Source organism: Anabrus simplex, chromosome 2 (assembly GCF_040414725.1).
Source record: "Anabrus simplex isolate iqAnaSimp1 chromosome 2, ASM4041472v1, whole genome shotgun sequence".
Classification (NCBI taxonomy): domain Eukaryota; kingdom Metazoa; phylum Arthropoda; class Insecta; order Orthoptera; family Tettigoniidae; genus Anabrus; species Anabrus simplex.
Genome location: NC_090266.1, coordinates 1086763595 through 1086786128, shown reverse-complemented (window position 1 = coordinate 1086786128; position 22534 = coordinate 1086763595). Strand labels below are relative to the sequence as shown.

General features: G+C 39.4%; 1 protein-coding gene across 3 annotated transcripts in view; it reads left to right on the top strand.

Annotated features, from left to right (window-relative positions):
• LOC136864711 (uncharacterized) overlaps positions 1 to 22534 on the top strand; it is an 847400-nt gene that overhangs the window by 415477 nt on the left and 409389 nt on the right. For all 3 annotated transcript variants that reach the window (XM_067142044.2, XM_067142043.2, XM_067142045.2), the window contains exon 2: positions 3392 to 3625. In XM_067142044.2, coding sequence (XP_066998145.2) covers positions 3449 to 3625 — 177 coding nt within the window. In that variant the 5' untranslated portion in view covers positions 3392 to 3448. The remainder of the gene's footprint in view (positions 1 to 3391; positions 3626 to 22534) is intronic.

Sequence of the window (22534 nt, the reverse complement as noted above, 5' to 3'; positions counted from 1 at the left end):
TTTTTGCGCCCCGATTAACTGCTTTCACGCTTTTCGGAAATGCCCGACGTGCCTGAGTTCGTCCCGCAGGAGTTGTTTTAGGTGCCAGTTAATCTGTTGACACGAGGCTGACGTATTTGAGCAACTTCAAATACCACCGGACTGAGCCAGGATCGAACCTGCCAAGTTGGGCTCAGCTCTACCGTCCGAGCTACTCAGCCCGGTCCTAAGAATAGAACATAATGAATTTGTATTCACTTATTACGTATGTTACATAAAATTTAAGAATAACATATAATTTCAATACATAAAAAAACATTAATTTCCAAGTATTCCTGCACTGAATAATATCCCAGTAACTAACCGTACCTAGGCCTTTCATTCTTTCCGCTGTTTTGCTACCTTTCCGCCGTTCGTCTCGATCTAGAACGTTTTGAGGGTTCAGACCCACTTCACGCATCTTTCACGATGCTGTAATTTTCAGCGCATACTGAAAATATTATTCGAATATCTCTTTGGGTCACGATGCATTGTTTTTCACATAGTTATCTGTTCTCCATCGCACCTTTGACCCTCCCGGAGCAGAATACTTCCTATGGGGAGAAAAATTAGTTCTTATGAAATATTATCACCCCAACGGACCCAAAATATGCACTTCCCTTAAAAAGAGATTATATTTAAAAAATATTTGTATTGCCCATTTTTGGCGTGTATTTGTTTATCTACATATTGGTTGTACAGTGGTTGGCTATATTGTGGATTAACAGTGGTATTTACTAATAAGCGGAAAGAGGTTACATCAAGCTGCATTGAGTTGAAGTTTGGAATTCGTCTTCCCACATTAAGAGCCATTTTTTAAAAATAATCAACTGATCCCTGACCCAAGCGGAATAGGCCTACATAACGAAACCGATGCATACGGCGGGATCATATTGGTTCCTTGCACAAAATTTGAATTGTTTCTTTGTTTCAGCGAAAATCTGCAACACACAATCAATCAATCAATCAATCAATCAATCAATCAATCAATCAATCAATCAATCAATCAATGATCTATTTCCACCAGTAACCTGGAGTGATAACAGGGGTATTTTTGGGCGTGATGAGCTGATGACACAGTACTCCTAAAGTGAGAAAAACTGAAATCAAGAAAGTAGTCTGAATCATGAATTCATCTACAGTTTTATCAGTCACACGTCACGAATGTAAATCATTTGTAAAAAATAAGCGGAAAGAAAAGAAAAAGAACTCATATTTATGTAAATTTTGTACACAGTAACATGTCAATTGTGAAACGAATTTTTATCCACGATGTAGCATATGTACAGCAAACAAAAAAATCTCTTTACACTTTTAACTAACCGAATGGAATTCTTTAAATCATTTTCTACTTGTTATAAACCCTTTAGGGAAATCAAAGGTAGTTTTTGAATGTCAAAATAGAAAAGATCATGCATTTAACGGTTAGATTAGATCTGTACGTAATAAAAGTTGATATCTGAGCTAAAACGCCTACACTTCAAGTCACTGTTTTATTCGTGTTGCACAAGGACAAACATTGAAAAATCGTGGGCGTTAATCTCTGCACTCACTGCTTTTCTCATAGCCGATTATAAGTTACCTTGTCGAGGAAGAGCAGCAGCAGTTTTTTGCCCATGAAAATAGAATGTTGTTCGCCAGGAAGCACTGAAGTAATGTCAAACACTAATATGACGCTGCCGACCGTTGGCTCGAAACCAAGCACGGTAAAAGATGATATAGAAGTCAGTAACATCGTCAACAACGGGTGCGTTCTGTTAGTTTCATCATAAAATACAAAACACTGCATCACCGAACGAGTGGCCGCGTGTAGCTGTCAGCTTGCATTCGGGAGATGGTGGTTCGAATCCCACTATCGGCAGCCCTGAATATTGTTTTCCGCGGTTTCCCATTTTCGCACCAGGCAAATGCTGGGGCTGTACCTTAATTAAGACTACGACCACGTTCTTCCCGCTCCTAGTCCTTTCCTATCCCATCGTCGCCATAAGACCTATCTGTGTCGGTGCAACGTAAAGCAAATTCGTCTGACCTCACATCACCAGTTGCATTTTAATAAAACTTGCAAGGTGTTGTTTATTTATTTTCACCCACTTTGTGTTTATGACACGGTTTCACCGTAAGCGTAAGCAGGGAAGTCCTTGAATTCGCAAAAGATAGGTCAAAAATTAACTCTGGCTTGACGCTAGAAGAAAACAATATTACGTAAAACCCACCCGAGGAAGTCCTTATCTGATCTTCTGGATTATTAATTACTTTAGAAGGGGCCGATGACCTTCGATGTTAGGCCCTTCAAACAGCAATCATCACCATCATCATCATCATCATCATCATCATCATTATTAGTGGTGTCACAATTTTCTTTATATTTGCTTTAGAGGAACTACTTCTTGACTAATATGTGGTTCGGTGAATATTTCATCTGTGCTGATTATGGAAGGGCTCAGATAAATCAGGATCCATCGTCTTATAAGTAGCACATAGTAATGTCTAGTGATTTTACAAACTCAGCTCATGACACTTCAACGGCTTTTCATTGATTATTACCTTGTGAAGTTATTCAACATCTGAAAATAATCCGTTCTTCTCTCCAGTATCTATGTTCAAGAAACCACATATAAAATCTGTTTGACATTTTTTCCGTAGCTGTCTGAGTGAACGTTTTTTTGTCTGTGATTCGTTCATCTGTTTCTTTAAATATAGCCTAAGCTGATGATTTGGGGATAGTGACAGGCATTTCGGGAACTTGTAAACTAATGTGATGGAACACGAAAAGAAATATAGTGTGTATGTTAAGAAAGTGTTTTTATTGGTGGCTTATTTCATAACAATTATTTAAGAAAAGACTAGGTAAACAACATATAGGGAATCTGCCACGTGGGCGACTGCCCTAAATGAAGTAGGGATATCTCTCATCAGGCTTTTCCCTACATTTTTGTATAGAACTCGCCTGATAATGCACTGTGACTTCTGTAGTTGCATAATTCTAAAATGTTATGCCCAGGATTTGCCTAGCTTCCTTAGAATTTGGAATACTTGAAAATTCATTAATTTTAGTTCTCGTGTTGAGAAAGAAATAACATAGTAAAAGTGAAGCAATGAAACCGCAGTTTCACCAGGTCTTTCGGCCGTAAAACTGGACCAAATCTACACCAAGTCCTGATCCCAATAAAACTGAGAAAAAAGTCCATGTACAATCTGCATGATTTCTTTAACACAAGCTTTTGTTTTAGAAATCCATGATGGGTTTGTTATATACCAGTGTTGAATGAGAGTATGATACGGTGGCATCCCCAAGCTGCAGGCCTCAGACTAGTTTTAATTACGGTGTTGCATTGTACGAGCTGTCTAACAGAGGACGTTCCTTTTGTTTCAGACTCATGTCATGGTCTAGGTGTGACATGTTCCTAGTGGAGAAGCGATAGTAGCGGACATGGAGGTGGTACCAGTACCAGTGTCCGGCGGTGGCGCCGTGCAGCTGCCGTTCCAGAGACGCAACGTGCAGGAGTGGTCTCGACTTGACCGCCTCACGGGCATGCTGGAGCACGCACGCGTTGAGACAGACCAGTGGGCGGCTAACACCGCTACCAGCACTCGAAAATACGGCAAGGTAAGCCTTAATCTGCACCACACCATTACTAACGATTGTACTACTACTGTGCACATTTCAAGCAGAGACTTTGTATATTTGGGCAGCGCAGTCGAAATATAGAGAGCAGTTAATAGGGACAGGTTGTGTCAGTACCTTTCATCTTAATATTACGGTTTTAGAATGATGATGGCCGTCTACAAATAAGCAGTCTTCATCACATGTAATCAGTTTGTGGATAACGTCAAGTACGTAGACAAGGGGGCGTCGATAGTGCAGTGGCTCAGCTGCTAGCTTTCTACTCAAATTGCCGAGGTTTTAATTTCGGTGAGTCCTAGGCAGAAAAATCGCGTGGTTTCAGGGTGAGCATCCGACTTCAAACCCAAAATAACCCAGGTTGCCTCCAATGGCTTCGGAACTATTTGAAGCAAACTGAAGAGACTCATATATCATCTCTAACTAAGGAAATTCTCCTGTTCTTTTAAAAATCCTATATGATTTCAGTGTGACTTATATCTTCCAGTTTTCAAACTTGATATCAATATCTGAGTTGATAACACTAAACATCGGTAGTCCGAAAATGCCGAGAATGTTCCTTGGTCTATATTACATCACTTTTATAAATTTACAGCAAATAATATGGACTTCCTATGCTAAAATGAAACTTAGGTATGAACAGTTCTTACATTAAGTCGTTAGTCATTAACTGTCTCTTTTTATAGAGGTCAGAATAACTTTTCCATATGCTTCATACACGTAAGGAAATGGCAAACAAAAATGTACGCTGACGGAGAATGTAAAAGAACACCTCGTAGAAAGTGAATAGGAAGTAATATGTGGTGCAGTGGATAGAGTTGTAGATTGGCGTGCAGGAGCTCGAGGGTTCGATCCTGGGTTGAGGCGCACTTTCTTATTCGCTAAGTTCCATCGGGCATTACATACTGTAATACAGTAAGACACCGTTTCTTAGGTCACATGTATCCTACATTTACAAAATTTAGTAACGCTGAACACGTTGTAACGCACCTAGTAGATGAAATGGTGCGAATAAATTCACGCCCACGACGTGGAAAGGGCGTCTTTCAAAGCTGACATGCGAGGAGTCGCGCTGCGACGCCCGAGTGCGCGAATTTCGCTTCACCCTGTATATTCGTCCGAATGATTTGGCGTACTATCTTCAGAGTATGTGAATATAATTTTCATCTCCTGGAACAGGAGCTTCATGGTGTTCTTTTGTTAAAAAATATCCGTTAGTGTCGTCGAATAGTAAACAAGATCAATATACTGCACTGTATTAATCTAATGCTGTTATGTTTATCTATTGTATGTGAAGAAATTAGACATCTCCCTGTTCTGTGCTTAATCACAAATCCGGTAGTCACGAGACGCAGCACCGAGGTTAGAAACCACATAAAACACTTTAAAATATTGTACTGGCAAGTGAGGCATTTCACTGATGTCAGTCACGCCTGCACATTATATATGCTTTACCATACACTAATCTACAATTCATGAGGAAATTACCTTATCAAACTGTGACGACACTTCATACGGGAGAAGCATCTCACATGTGTCGCGACGGCATTCTGTGAACCTGGTACTTGAGCAGCGTGTGTTCACAACCCGTGAAGGATCAACATAACGGCACGTGTTGCAGCATTCCTTGAAGATACAGGACTTCCATATTTGTAACTGTAGTTCAAGGAGACATCACCTAAATTACATGCGCGGTGTAATGCAGATCTCAAGGCAATTATACCGGTATACGATCTAATAGTTTCAATGTCCCTTACGATGACTTTAATTATGTAGTTAAGTTAATTATGCATGCATACTTTGATGTCCTAATGTCTTCTTCTCAATTCCGATTCATAACCTGAGATAAGTACTTATAAACATTAAAACCCATTCCAAGAGTTGATATCGTCTTTTTGTAGCATGCTACTGAGTTGCCAAAACTGTTTCACACAAATTAGAAAAAAATAGTCCAGATTCTATTTCCTCTAAAATATAGAAAAACTGATATAATTTGGTATAGGTTCTGATATTGTATACGTCGAATTAATAATGATCATTTTACACTTTATGTCTCCCTTATGAGAGATTTCATTAGTCATATACCGAAAAACAACATTTAATATACATGAAACAAATTTTAATTCGAAATTCGTTAAGTACTCGAATCTCTGCAGTTTGAGCAACATCCATTTACTACCCAAATGTTTCTGAAGACCTTTAGTATTTGAGCATTTTCTAATTTACTTGGTACGATGATAATTGTATTAGAAGTGTAAGAATAAGGAAGAATTTGTGACAAATGAAAGAGTCATCAAATAATAATAATAATAATAATAATAATAATAATAATAATAATAATAATAATAATAATAATAATAATAATAACAATAACAATAACGGGGCCGATGACCTAGATGTTATGCCCCTTTAAACAACAAGCTTCATCATTAATAATAATAATAATAATAATAATAATAATAATAATAATAATAATAATAACACTGATTTTACAACTCAGTAACGTCTTTCACGGTTTTTGGAGACGTCCAGGTGCTGTAATTTTGTCCCGCAGGAATTTTTTACGCGTCAGTAAACTTCCGGACACGAGCTAATGATTTGAGCACCTTCAATTATCACCGAAGTGGGCCGGCATCCTACACGTGAACATGAGGTTAGAAGGCCAACATTCTACCGTCTAAAACAGACATATCACACATCCTTTCATTAGATGCTGAGAACAATTAATCACCCACAATTACAAGCAAGAAATAGAAGAATAAGATAATCGTGTAATTTAGGGGAGAGGCTCCCTGCTCTAATCATAATATTATGTTGGAAAATTAGATATCGTTTTTATATTGTTCGTTTCTTACGAATTCCAAACGTGCCGAAGTTTATTTCAAAACGATTCACGTATTAATTATTATTTCACTTCCAGATTTGTGGAAAGGAAGTAGAGCTTCATAGCAGCAAGTTACTCTGGATACGTACTACCAAACCTTAACACAATGAAGCTGTCATTTTTTTTTTTTTTTTTTTTGCTAGTTGCTTTACGTCGCACCGACACAGATAGGTCTTATGGCGACAATAGGACAGAAAAGGGCTAGGAGTGGGAAGGAAGCGGCCGTGGATTTAATTAAGGTACAGCCCCAGCATTTCCCTGGTGTGAAAATGGGAAACCACGGAAAACCATTTTCAGGGCTGCCGACTGGGGTTCGAACCTACTCTCTCCCGAATACTGGATACTGGCCGAACTTAAGCGACTGCAGCTATCGATCTCGGTATGAAGCTGTCTCTTGCGTACCAGGTGTACTGTAAATGAGCTTTCAAACCCATCAAAGCCCAGTGAGGAGGAGGAGGAGGAGTTGAGGACAGTGATCTAAGCTGGTTTTTGAAATAATTTCAAGATTTTAATTATTCGGTTTGTTGCTGCATTCTATAAACTGAAATATTTTATGCTAGTGTGGTGATAAGTTTGTTCGTTTATTACATATATGCAAGCCATTCACAGTTAATCACGAATTCATCAAACAAAATACAGTACTCATTTTAGAATATGCTACTGACTCCGACCCCTTGGCTGAATGGTCAGCACTGATGCCTTCGGTTCAGAGGGTCCCGTCTGCGATTCCCGGCCAGATCGGGGATTTTTAATCGTACCTGATTAATTCTTCTGGCTAGGGGACTGGGTGTAGGCCTATGTGTTTGTCCTAACACTCTCCTCTTCATAATCAGACAACAGACCACAGTACCAACCACCACAGAAACACGCAATAGTGATTGTATCCCTCCACATAGGGTTGGCGACAGGAAGGGCATCCAACCGGAAAACAGGGCCAAAACAACATGTACGACACAGTTTGCACCCGCGACCCCACAGGTGTGGGAGAAGCGGTAGTAGTAGTAGTAGTAGTAGTAGTAGTAGTAGTATAGTAAGAGGAAGAAGAAGAAGAAGAAGCTGCTACTGAATCATCTATACTTCAAAGAACATAACTTAAATTCTTGTATTACTTATCTAAGGCATTTGATAGAGTAGATCATGGGAGACTACTGGCAAAAATGAGTGCAATTGGATTAGACAAAAGAGTGACTGAATTGGTGACTATACCAAACCAAACCAAACCAAACGGCACTACAGCCCTTGAAGGGCCTTGGCCTACCAAGCGACCACTGCTCAGCCCGAAGGCCTGCAGATTACGAGGTGTCGTGTGGTCAGCACGACGAATCCTCTCGGCCGTTATTCTTGGCTTTCTAGACCGGGGCCGCCATCTCACCGTCAGATAGCTCCACAATTCTAATCATGTAGGCTTAGTGGACCTCGAACGAGCCCTCAGGTCCAGGTAAAAATCCCTGACCTGGCCGGGAATCGAACCCGGGGCCTCCGGGTAAGAGACAGGTACGTTAGCCCTACACCACGGGGCTGGCACGAATGGGTGGCTATATTTCTACAAAATAGATCTCGGAGTATTAGAGCAGGCGAAGCTTAATCTGACCCTGTAATAATTAAGAGGGGAATTCCTCAAGGCAGTATTATTGGACCTTTATGTTTTCTTATATGTTGTTGTTTGAGTCATTAGTCCATAGACTGGTGTGAAGCAGCTCTCCATGCCACCGTATCCTGTGTTAACTTTTTCATTCCTACATAACTGCTGCATCCTACATCTACTCTAATCTGCTTCTCATATTCATACCTTGGTCTACCCTTACCTTTCTTATCCCCTACACTTCCCTCAAAAACCAACTGCACAAGTCCTGGGTGTCTAGATGTGTCATGTGATTCTATCGCTTCTTCTCGTCAAATTTAGCCACAACGATAAATTCGATTCAGTACCTCTTCATTCGTGAATCGATATATCCATCTCGCCTTCAGCATCCTGCTGTAACACAAAAAGCGAAGAAACAACATATAAGATAACATAAACGTCCAATAATAATGCCTTGAGGAATTCCCCTGTTAATTATTACAGGGTCAGATTAAGCTTCGCCTGCTCTAATTCTCTGAGATCTATTTTCTAGAAATATAGCCACCCAATCAGTCACTCCTTTGTATAGTCCAATTGCACTCATTTCCTTCTGAGCGAGTTATCGTCCATGTTTCACTTCCGTACATTGCCACGCTCCAAACGAAAGTCTTCAAAAACATATTTCTAAATCCTATATCAATATTCGAAGTTATCGTCGCCATAAGACATATCTGTGTCGGTGAGACGTAAAGCAAATAGAAAAAATATATATATTCGAAGTGAGCAAACTTATTTTCTTTAAAAAGGCCTTCCTTGGTTGTGCCAGCCTGCATTTTATGTCCTTCTTACTTTTGCCGTCATTTGTTATTTTACTACCCAAGTAACAATATTCATTTACTTCCTTTAAGACTTCATTTCCTAATCTAATATTTCCTACATCACCTGACTTCGCACGACTGCAATCCATTACTTTTGTTCTGGACATATTTATTTTCATCTTGTACTCCTCACCCAAGACTCCGTCCATACCATTCAGCAACTTCTCCAGATCTTATGCAGTCTCAGATAAAATAACAATATAATCGACAAATCTCGGGGTTTTGATTTCCTCTCCTTGGATTTTGATTCCCTTTCCAAATACTTCTTTGATTTCCTTTATTGCCGGTTCTATATAAGCACTGAAAAGGAGGGAGGACAAACTGCAGCATTCCCTCACCCCTTTCTGGATTGCTGCATCTGATTCATAGCCCTCGATTCTTATCACTGCGGACTGATTTTTGTATAGATTATAGATAATTCTTCTTTCTCGGTACCTGATCCAGATCACCTTCAGAGTCTCAAATAGCTTGGTCCAATCAACATTACCAAATGCCTTTTCTAGATCTACGAACGCCATATATGTGGGCCCTTCTCAATTCGATCCTCTAAGATGAGACTAAAATCAGGATTGCTTCACGTGTTCCTACATTTCTTCTGAAGCCAAATTGATCTTCTCCCAACTCAGTTTCAACTTGTCTTTCCATTCTTCTGTAAATAATGCGTGTTAGAATTTTTCAGGCGTGAGATACTAAAGTAATGTTGCGGTACATTTCACACTTGTCAACACCGGCTTTCTTGGTAATAGGTATAACAACATTCTGCCGAAAATCGGATGGCACTTCTCCTGTCCCATACATCATGCACACTAAATGGAATAACCTCGCCATGCTGGTTTCTCCAAAAGCAGTCGGTAATTCCGAGGGAATGCCATCAATTCCAGGTTCCTTGCTACTATTTAGGTCTCTCAAAGCTCTGTCGACCGGGCGAGTTGGCCGTGCGCGTAGAGGCGCGCGGCTGTGAGCTTGCATCCGGGAGATAGTAGGTTCGAATCCCACTATCGGCAGCCCTGAAAATGGTTTTCCGTGGTTTCCCATTTTCACACCAGGCAAATGCTGGGGCTGTACCTTAATTAAGGCCACGGCCGCTTCCTTCCAACTCCTAGGCCTTTCCTATCCCATCGTCGCCATAAGACCTATCTGTGTCGGTGCGACATAAAGCCCTAGCAAAAAAAAGCTCTGTCGAATTCTGACCTCAAAAATGGGTCAACCATTTCATCAGCATCAATAGCCACTTCTTGTTCCAGAACCATATCATCTACGTCCTTACCTTGATACGTCCGGCTCCATGGCTAAGTGGTTAGCATGCTGCTCTTTGGTCACAGGGTTCCGTGGTTCGATTCCTGGCAGCGCCGGGAATTTTAACCATAATTGGTTAATTCCCCTGACACGGAGACTGGGCTTATGTGCCGTCTTTATCATCATTTCATCCTCATCAAGACGCGCAGGTCGCCTACGAGCGTTAAATCAAAAGACCTGCACCAGGCCTCTCCGGAGGCCACTCGCAATTATTATTATTTTTATTATTATTATTATTATTATTATTATTATTATTATTACCTTGAGACTACTGTTGGATATGTTTCTGCCGTCTTTCTGCCTTGTCTTCTTTCCCTAGAATTGGTTTTCTGTATGAGCTCTTAATATTCATACAACTAGTTTCCCTTTCTCCAAAGATTTCCTTGATTTTCCTGTATGCAGCATCTACCTTTCCTTGGACCATAAAACTTTCAACATCCTTGCACGTCTCCTTAAGCCATTCTTCCTTAGCTGCCCTGCACATCCTATCCACTTCATTTTTAAATCGCCTGTATTCTTTTCTCCCCTCTTCCTTTTTTGCATTCTTGCATTGTCGTCGTCATCGATCAGGTCTAGTGTCTCTTGAGTTATCCATTGACTCTTAGTTGATCTTTCCTTTCTTCCTAACATCTCTTCAGCAGCACTACTGACCTCATTCTTCATGACTGTCCATTCTTCTTCTACTGTGTTTCCTTCAGCCTTTCCATTTAGTCCTTGTGCAACATGTTCCTTGAAACAATCCTTCACCCTCTTTTCTTTCAACTTGTCTAGATCCCATCTCACTGGATTCCTCCCTTCTTCAATTTTTCAGCTTCAGATGGCATTTCATGAGCAACAAGGTGTGATCAGAGTCCGCATCTGCTCCTGGGAAAGTTTTGCAATCCAATACCTGGTTTCTGATTCTCTGCCTGATCATAATGAAGTCTATTTGATACCTTCCAGTGTCTCCAGGTCTCGCCCATGTGTACAGCCGTCGTTTGGGGTGTTTGAACCAAGTATTAACAAGGACTAAATTGTGACTGGTGCAGAATTCAAACAGCCGGCTTCGTTCCTTTGTCCCAGTCCGAATTCTCCTACTGCAATACCTTCTCTTCCTCGGCCTATCACTGCATTCCAGTCTCCCCTCACAATTAGATTCTCGCCATCTTTTACATATTGTATTAAATCTTCTATCTCTTCATATATTCTTTCGATTTCCTCATCCGCTGTACTAGTAGGCATATAGAACTGCACTATTTTAAATGGGCATTGGTTTGGTGTCTATCTTTACAACAATAATCCTTTCACTCTGCTGGTCGTAGTAGCTTACCCGCTTCTCTATTTTCTTATTCATTATTAAACCAACTCCTGCATTTCCCCTGTTCGATTTTGTGTTGATAATTCTGCAGTCGCCTGACCAAAAATCCTGCTCTTCCTGCCAACGTACTTCAATTATACCAACTACATCTAACTTTAGTCTATCCATCTCCCTTTTCAGATTCTCTAACCTACCACAACGATTCAAACTTCTAACATTCCACGCTCCGACTCGCAAAATGTTAGTATCCATCTTCCTGATGATCGGCCCCTCTCGTGTAGTCCCCACCCGGAGATACGAATGAGGGACTATTTTACCTCCGAAATAGTTTACTCAAAAGGAAGCCATCATCAGTATATCATTCATACAGAGTGAGCTGCATGTCCTCGGGAGTTAGTTATGGCTGTATTTTTCCGTTGCTTTCAGCCGCGCAGCAGTATCAACAGAGCTAAGCCATATTGAGTATTATTACAAGGCCATATCAGTCAATCATCTAGACTGCCGCCCTCGTAAGTTCCGTAAGGCTGCTACCCCCCTTTCGATGAACCATTCGTTAGTCTGGTCTCTCAACAGATACCCATTCGATATGGTTGCACCTGCGGCTCGTTTATCTGCTTCACTGGGACGCGCAAACCTCCCCACCGCGGCAAGGTCACATGGTTCACAGGAAAGGACTTAAATGATCTGAGTAAAGAAGTGGGATCAGAGATAAGGCTTTCTGCGGATGATTGTTCTGAGTAGTGTAATAAATAAGTTACAAGATTGTGAGAAATCGCAAAATGACCTCGATAATGTTGTGAGATGGACAGTAGGCAATGGTATGGTGATAAACGGGGTTAAAAGTCAGGTTGTGATTTTTACTAATAGGAAATGTCCTCTCAGTTTTAATTACTGCGTTGATGAGGTGAAAGTTCCTTTTGGGAATCATTGTAAGTAGGCTACCTAGGTGTCAATATAATGAAGAATCTTAATTGGGATAATCACCTAAATGGGATTGTGAATAATGGGTACAGATCTCTGCACATGCTTATGAGGGTATTTAGGTGTTATAGTAAGGATGTAAAAGAGAGGGCATATAAGTCTCTGGTAAGACAGCAACTAGAGTATGCTTCCAGTGTATGGGACCCTCATCAGGACTACTTGATTCGAGAACTGGAAAAAATCCAGTAAAAAACAGCTCGATTTGGTCTGGGTGATTTCCGACAGAAGAGTAGTGTTACAAAAATGTTGCAAAGTTTGGGCTGGGAAAACTTGGGAGAAATTAGGCGAGCTGTTAGACTAAGGGGTATGTTCCGTGCTGTCAGTGGAGAGATGGCGTGGAATGACATTAGTAGACGGATATTGTTGACTGGTGTCTTTGAAAATAGGAAAGATCACAGTATGAAGATAAAGTTGGATTTTTTTTTTTTTTGCTATTTGTTTTACGTCGCGCCGACACAGATACGTCTTATGGCGACGATGGGAGAGGAAAGGCCTAGGAAGTGGAAGGAAGCGGCCGTGGCCTTAATTAAGGTACAGCCCCGGCATTTGCCTGGTGTGAAAATGGGAAACCACGGAAAACCATCTTCAGGGCTGCCGACAGTGGGGCTCGAACCCACGATCTCCCGATTACTGGATACTGGCCGCACTTAAGTGACTGCAGCTATCGAGCTCGGTAAAGTTGGAATTCAAGAGGACAAATAGGGGCAAATATTCGTTTATAGGAAGGTGAGTTAGGGATTGGAATAACATACCAAAAAAATAATAAATTTTCAGTTTCTTTGCATTCATTTAAGAAGAGGCTAGGTATACAACAGATAGGGAATCTGCCATCTGAGCGACTGCCCTAAATGCAGATCAGTAGTGATTGAGTTAGAATGATGACCTATAAAATCTATATATAAAATAACTAGCTGATGTACCCGTGCTTCGCTACGGAATTCTACACGATGATGATGATGCTTGTTGTTTAAAGGGGCCTAACATCGAGGTCATCGGCCCCTAATGGTACGAAATGAAATGACAACAAAAAGTTCAAAAAATCCACTGACCAAAATAAATAAAAAATGTCATGAAAAATAAATGGATGGACAAGAACCCAAAAAACAAAAACAAACAAGAAACAAACAAACAAAAAACAGTGGATCCGACTCAAAAACGGTCATAAATAATAGTATTACTGACCAAGGGACCACTTACAAAGCACAGTCCTGAATCGATTATGCTTGATGTCTAAAGGGGTCCAAAAACCAGGTCTAAGGCCCCTCAGTATGGTACTTGTCGCGAGTAAAGTAGAACCATGATATTTCTCAAGCTGCGGTAATAATCAAAGGTAGCGTATACACACGGTGTTCCAAACATTAAGGTACGACTCACAAGTATTGTACGTCGTAAAGGTAACGCAGACCTATGTTGTTTCTCACACAGTGGCGCCACTCATAGCCAACGTAAACCGATGAGGTTCCTCACCTAGGTGTACTAAGCACGGGCGCCGGCATTCCCGTGGTGTTCCTCACATAGTGGGTACTAATCACTGGCAACGCAGACCCACGGTGTCGCTCATATAATGGTACAACTCACAGGCAACGCCCAGACCCGTGGTGTTGCTCACATGGGTACGACTCACGGGTACTGGAAAACCACACTGAACCCCGCTTGAGTGCTACGAATCACAAAACTATTCAGTACCTAACAGAGGGTACTACTCGCAAGTAAAAGCGACCTATGATGTTCCCCGCATGATGGTACGAATCAAGAGTAGTTTCATGGTTCTAATTCAATCATCCCTCGGTCGCGCCTTGTAGTCGCCTCTTACGACAGGCAGGGGATACCGCGGGTGTATTCTACATGTGCGTCCCCCACCCGCAGGGGGTAGTGTGTTTGGTCCGCGAGAGGTATTTTATGTCCCTCAAGTCCGCCGGCAAGCCGGTTAGGACCCCCCTATCCGCCACCTGGGACGCGCCACGTGGGAGTATCACCTCTCCCCCTGCTACGCCAGCGTAGTAGGTTCGTGGACGGAATTCTACATTGTATACAGAATTGTAGGTTAGGTAGAGTACACGTTGTGGGTAAGACTGCATTAAATTGCATAGCTCTTAACGTTAACCTAGAAACGCGACGGAGAAATCACCAAACGTCTTTTCTCATATGAAGACTGCGTTAGGGAATTTTCATTGTAATAGTAGGCCCGCTTGCCTACAATCAGTCACAATCAGATTGGAGAGTTGCATTATAAAGGCAGACACTCGCTCTCCACCTGCCTTTTTACATCCTCAGAAAGACTGTCTTAGTGGTTTTCCCAACTGAAATGAGCATAGGTCATTACAATTACGTCAGTAGGAATGGCGCGAGTAAAAGCAATGATTTCACATGAAATATTCGATCAAATGAAAAAACACACATTTTCTCACTTTTAACGAACAGCACTATGCTGCCGATCTAACACTCCAAAGTCCCAGAGCTGGAATGACCAGGCCTCAAACAGCCGTGATCCGTGAACACTCTTAGTCTTTTTTCGGTGGGGGGGGGGGGGGGTCGAATAGTGGAAAGTCCCAGAGCAAAAACTATGCCCTTTTAACTAATCTGTTTCCTAGGAGTACCCGATGAGTCGGAAAATCTCAATTCACAACACTGGTGGCGGAAAATCTGACTTGCAGGCAATTTTTTCCTCCAAGCCAGAGGAGAAACCCCCTCTTCACCGCTAATTTTGAATAAAATGAATGTAGAATTTAATGAAAGTGAAAAGGAGGAAGCTCTTTTTAAGAAACGGCTCTTTTCAGGGTTGAATTTTGAGTTATTTAGTGAATTGTGGTGCTATAATTTAGAATATGCCTCAATTGTAATTCTAGACCAGGTCATACTACTACTACTACTACTACTACTACTACTACTACTACTACTACTACTAAATGAGCCTCTGCCTTAAGAGTGCACACTGCTCATTGAAAACAGCGCTTCAGAGTAGGGATCGAATAGCTGGAATACTATACTATGATTGAACCAGTGAACTTAGACTGTAGTTTCTTATTCCTCGACTCTATATACCGACTTTCATTAAATTCTGTTAGCCCATTTTCTCTTGGCTCCGCGTTGATATGGACTTGGCAACAAAAATACAAATTCATGAATAGCCAGCAGGTGGCTAAATCGTTAGCGTGGTGGCCTTTCGTAACAGGGGTCCAGGTTCGATTCCCGCGAGGGTCGTGAATTTTAACCATAATTTGTTAATTTCTCTGGCACGGGGGCTGGATGTATGTGTCGTTTTCATTATCATTTCATCCTCATCACGACGCGCAGGTCGCCTACGGGTGTCAAATCAAAAAGACCTGCATATGGCGAGCCGAACTTGTCCGCGGACACTCCCGGCACTAAAAGCCATACGCCATTTCATTCAGTACAGTATCAGAATATGTGTGAACCAGAGGAATGACATGCTAAAGAAGAAAGTTTTCTAACTCCCCAGCTATTTCCCGCCAATATTCAGTCAGGCTGATATACTCGGTACGCAGCAGTAATCCCATCTATCGGAGTTGAGCGGTAGCATAATAGACAAAGAACATAACCACAAACTGTGGTCAATATAATGTTATTGTTGATCAATGTTATGCGCTTTCAATATTGTAGGCCTTCACATTTAGTTTTCTTCCGACTCTGAAATACCACTCTTATTATAGTCGGTACGGTAAAATTGAATAAAACATAAATGGTCGGAAATTGTACTCTATAACTTTTGTTATATAGTACTTTTCGATAGGACCAATAACATAGGTATTTAAAAATTAAATTTTAGGCGCCTTCCCCTAAACCACAATTTCGTACAGGGCGAATAAAATTGTTTATAGCTTAGACTGTAGTTTGTTATTCCCCGACTCTATATATCGACTTTCATTAAATTCTGTTAGCCCATTTTCTCTTGGCTCGGCGTCGATATGGACTTGGCAAAAAAAATAAAAATTCATGAATATCTGTGTTATCAAAGCCGGTACGGTAACAATGTATGACACAAATGATCGGAAATTTAATTCTATATAACATTAGTTATGTAGTATTTATCGATAGGAAGATTAATAATAGAAATATTTGAGAATTAAATTTTAGGCCTTCCCCTAAACTACCATTTCACTCAGCGTGAGTAAAATGATTTATAGCCTAGATTGTAGTGGCTCATCCCCCGAATTCACATACCGATTTTCATTAAATTCTCTTCAGCCGTTTTCTCGTGATGCATGTACATACATACATACATACATACATACATACATACATACATACATACATACATACATACTGCCCCCGTTTTGCCGGGCAGCTCAGCCGGTAAGCAAAAGTCCCAGAGGCGGAACGTTCGCTTACAGGCAACGCTAAATTATAGAGGACAGGGACAACCTAAGGACTGACGACAAATGAAAACACTAAAGAAATATGGGTTTTAACATTTATTAAGAGTAAATTATTAGCACTTTCCAAATTCCATTAATATTTTCAAAATCTTGAATAAAAAATATTTAGCTCTTCCCTGTTGGAATTCACCCACAGTTCTTCATTAAATTGCATTCTGCAAAGATACGAAACTGAGTCTTAATAAATCGTATTAGGAAATTAATTAAATTATTATCTGAGAAAATCCTATCTCAAAATATCAAAAATCTGATTTTTCAAATTATTATTTAAATTAACAATACTCTGCGATTTATTTTGCAATGAGTCAAATTTTTACCTCACACGAACAAACAAATAAATCATTTCTATTAATTAAACATTATCCTAATTAATTACTTATGCTTCAAATTATTTAATTAAATTATTTTGAAATCCAATATTCAACTCATTATATTTTTACTCTTGTGTCAATTGACCTAGTGTTGTGCACAACTCACAATCAAGACTTAAAATTCTCGCATTGTAAAGTTAAAATAGTTTACATTTTGTGAGCTTAGTTCATTGACGCGATCCTTGCTTAAGTATTTACCCTAGAAGCAAATATCCTAATCTATCTTATTCCGTCATAAAATTGCTTAAAGATTTATAATTGAGCCAAATATGCTCGCCACAAAACAACAAGAAAATCGAAAACTTTACGCACACAGCGTACACATATCATAACGAAATATCCCCATGGAAATCACATTTACAAACAAAATCAGTCATTCATCCATCTCACATTCAAGCTTTGGTCCACGGTAATATTATCTAATAGATTTATCGAACCCTATCTTTTGATTTTTAATTTTAATTTTAATTTGAAATATGAGAGTTTCTCCCGATGACAATATCAGACAAGAGCTACCATTACGATCGTCTGGCGTGTGATTGTAACAGGATTATCACTTTTGCAATGAAATAGATTCCACAACGATGTTCCAGGATAACTTTACAGTAGAAATCGTCACTAAAAATTCCATAGAATTGCCTACAGTCATAGATAATTAAGCATTCGCGCATACGGTCTATGAGTCACGACTACGTTATTTTTAATCTCCTATTATCTCAAATTATCGATCATTATATGCTGCATAAGAAGAAATTATGTTCAAAGACACACTCTCTTCCTTAACCGACTCATGTAATGGACACACAAATAAAATCCTATCTTAAGATCCATTTACAAGTCTCAAAATACCAATAACTGTAAATGCAAAATTTGTGGACATTCAAGCCACGACCAATATTCCAGGCCAACATCTACTTCAATATAGCACACATTAATCATTTATAAGCACAGTAATAATTACACTCATGACCTTTAAACATTCTATTAGACCGTAATAATGTAAATTATTATTATTATTATTATTATTATTATTATTATTATTATTATTATTATTATACGCGCGCGGTTGCGTCATCGTAGGCTATGGTTTAATGAAATCATAGATGACTCTATCCTATCTCGAATCTATGATAAACCACAAAAACATCAAGGAAAAATCCTAAATTCACAGAACACGTCGATATTCTGTCCCAAATAATTCAAAAATTATTCCATCATTATTTTATAAATTAATAAATGTTATCGCGTGGGTCAAATATTTTTAACACATTCCTCGACTTATCATGGGACAGTGAGAACATGTCACGAAGCACTCACTCAAATAGAACAAATTATAGGTCCCAAATACACTCTCACACACATCAAATCTACCAACACCAGTGAAAGAAGAGTGAAATTCCTAACTACAAAGACTATTAGAAATTATCTCAAATATTCAAGCAAGGACTACGTCTACATAATTATTACAACAGAAAATAGAGAAAAGTATAATTTAAAATCTTAGCTGTAGTAGACTTGGCTTCTGGACTCGGTTGATGATCAGTGAATATTTAACCAAACTCCATCTCCGATATTATTCTCCCCCGGGCTGAATTATGCCTCACATTTTAGTTACACATGGCTGCAGCAGGCGAGGACTTAGGACAATTACAAACTCCGTCGTAATGTTGAAGTTCCATTCTTCCGAAATAGTTCAGGACTGCTAGTGATCTTCCGTCTTCTGGTGAAGGCTGAAACTAAAAGGTTTGTTTTAGTGATAGTTCCCAACACACACTCGATTCTCCAAGCTGGCACAGTTTTTACGTACTTTAAATTTTCCCTCAGATTTATAAAATTAAGGAAATCTGAACTGCTGCGTTTCCAATATTCCTGTATCTCAAAATTCCCTCAGAAGCAGAAACAATATCGTCTTTCATCAAATGAATGCTTGTAATGTTCAACGTCGTATATGCCGTCTCCAATAACACAAGTGCTCTTACAACACGATGACTTGTACTTGTGCGAAGCAATTACTCCCGTAGACAACTGAAGACACAACAGAGCAAAAGAAGCAAAAGAGCAAAAGAGCAAATGAGCAAATGAGAAAAATTCCCCCAGATACATGGGTATTTATTTCTTCAAGACGTAGGTGTGTTTGTTAATTGAATTTTATTGGCTGAGATTTAGCGATCGGGCTAACCTTGCGATCCAATTGGTTAAATATCATGACGTCAAAATCTCAACGTATTGATCGCTTTTGGTCTGGTAGAGTTCATGTCCACGTGCTACTCATCTGGTGTCTTCAAAAAGGCACAAAAAAACCCAGACTCGCTTACACGGCGGGGAAAACCTGTTTCACTGCGGGCTAGCAGGCAGTGCAGAGTCGAAATCTCCTTCCTGGATGATAATTTTATGCATTGTTCCACCCCAGTAATAAAATATTCTTTCCATACAAACCAATAACCAATTTTCAAGGGTGCAATACATACATACAGACAGACAGACAGACAGACAGACAGACAGACAGACAGACAGACATTACGGAAAAGTTAAAGTGCATTTCCTTGTTACTATCGACATGACCGATACAGAAATACCATTCTTTTCAAATTCTGAGCAATATAAAGACAAAAATCTTATCTATATATATAAAATAACTTGTCCTGGCTGACGACTGACTGACTGACTGACTGACTGACTGACTGACTGATTCATCATCACCGAGCTAAAACTACCGAACATAAACAAATGAAATTTTGTGGACACATTCATATTAACATATAGGTGCTCGCTATGGGAGGATTTTTGGATATTCCGTCGCTAAGGGGGTTAAAAGGGGGTTGAATTTTTAAAATAAGTGTATCTATATCTCAAAACTATAAAGGGTTACAGATGTAAAAATTGGCATTTAGAATCGCCTTTAAAAATAAAGAAACACGTATTTTGTTGTTTTCGGAAAATACCAATAGGAGGGGTGGAAAAGGGTGAAAAAAGCGTTGAATGCCTTTAATGAGGCTACTTATATTTCAGAAAATGAAGATATTACAGACCTGAAAATTGGTATTTGGGATCCCCTTTAAAAATAAAGAAACACGTATTTTTTGTTTTTGGAAAATCGAAATAAGGGGGGTGAAAAGGGGGGTGAACTTTGAAAATGAGTGTATCTATATCTCATAACTTTAAGAATTTACAGATATGAAAATTGGTATTTGGAATCTCCTTTAACAATAAAGAAACGCGTATTGTTTCTTTTTCTGAAAATCCCAATAGGAGGGGTGAAAAGTGGTGAAAAGTGAAAAGTGGTTGAATGCCTTTAATGAAGATACTTATATCTCAGAAATTGAAGATATTACAGACCTGAAAATTGGTATTTGGGATCTCCTTTAAAAATAAAGAAAAATTTATTTTTTGTTTGTGGAAAATCCAAATAGTGGAAGGTGAAAAGGGGATGAATTTTCAAAATGAGTGTATCTATATCTCAAAACTTAAAAAGTTTGCAGATGTAAAACTTGATATTTAGAATCTCCTTTAAAATAAAGAATCACGTAATTTTTTTGTTTTCTGAAAATCCCAGTAGTAGGGATGAAAAAGGGTGAATAAGGGGTTGAATGCATTTAATGTGGATACATATAGCTCAGAAACTGAAGATATTACAGACCTCAAAATTGGTATATAGGATCTCCTTTAAAAATAAAGAACACGTATTTTTTGTTTTGGAAAATCCAATTAATGGGGGTTAAGCAGGAGTGACATAGGGGTTAATTTTTAGAAAGATTATATCTGCAGTATATCTCAGAAACGTTAAATGTTACAGACGTAAAAATTGATATTTGGAATCTCCTCTAAAAGTAAGGAAACATAGGTCATTTGTTTTTGAAACTCCTCTTAAGGGGAACTAAAAAGTGGATGAAATTTTAAAATGAGAATTCCTACAGTATATCTCAAAAACCTAACATGTTACAGAATTGAAAAATGGTATTTTTTTATCTCCATTAAAAATAAAGAATCGTATTATTTTAGTTTTTGGAAGAACCACTTGGTTGGCGGAGGGTAAAAGTGACTGAAAATAGGGTTGAATTCTTTTAATTAGGATACTGATATCTCAAAACTGAATATGTTACAGACGTGAATTTTTGTATTTGGAATTTGCTTTAAAAGTAAAGAAACACGTATTCTGGGAAAATCCAATGAAGGGGGGAGGTGAAAGAATTGAAAAATTAATTGAATTAATTGTATGAGTATACTTACATCTAATAAAAGCTAAAGTTGTTACAGACGTGAACATTGGTATTTGGATCTCCTTTAAAAACAAAGAAAAACGCGGGGGGTTGTGGGGGTTGCGAGGAGCAAATTGGAGAGCGGGAGTGGAATGGAGTTAAACTCCTTTCATGAGGACACATATCTCGAAAACTGAAGATGTTCGAGTCGTGATGATTGGTTTTTAGAATATCCTCTTCTACTAACGAAACAAGTATTCCTTGTCGGAAAATTCACTTAAGGGGGTAATGAGAAAGGAAGTGAAAATAGTTAATTATGTTTATGGGGATATTTATATCTCAAAACTCAAAGTAACAGATGTGAACATTGGTATTTGGAATCTCATTTTAAAAAAACGCGCCTCCTTTTGTGGGTGGAGGGGGGTAAATCAACTTAACGGCTGTGGGGTGAAAAAAGAGGTGAGACCAATTGATTTTACTGTTCATAATGTACTTATAAGGAGCCTCCGTGGCTGACGGGGCTGCGCGCCGGCTCTCACCGCTGGGTTCCTTGGTTCAAATCCCGGTCACTCCATGAGAGATTTGTGCTGGACAAAGCGGAGGCGGGAGAGATTTTTCTCCGGGTACTCCGGTCTTCCCTGTCATCATTCATTCCGGCAACACTCTCCAATAACTTTTCATTTGCCATTCATTAATCATTGCCCCAGAGATGTGCGACAGGCCTCGGCAGCCGGCACAATTCCTATCCCTGCCGCTAGATGGGGGATTTATTCATTCCATCCCTGACCCGGTCGAATGACTGGAAACAGGTTGTGGATTTTCAATATACCTATTGTGATCATAAACCGATCATTTTTAATCTTTCCTGGGTTCGTTTTCAAGAGCCATCTTTTCCTTTGGATAATGTTCTTAGATTACAGTAAATTCACCTGGCATATAAATAAAAATTTAAACACACTTGAAATAAACGATAAGAATGAGATTGACCGTGCAATTGTTCACCTCTATAGTAAGGTCATTAATGCACGGAAGT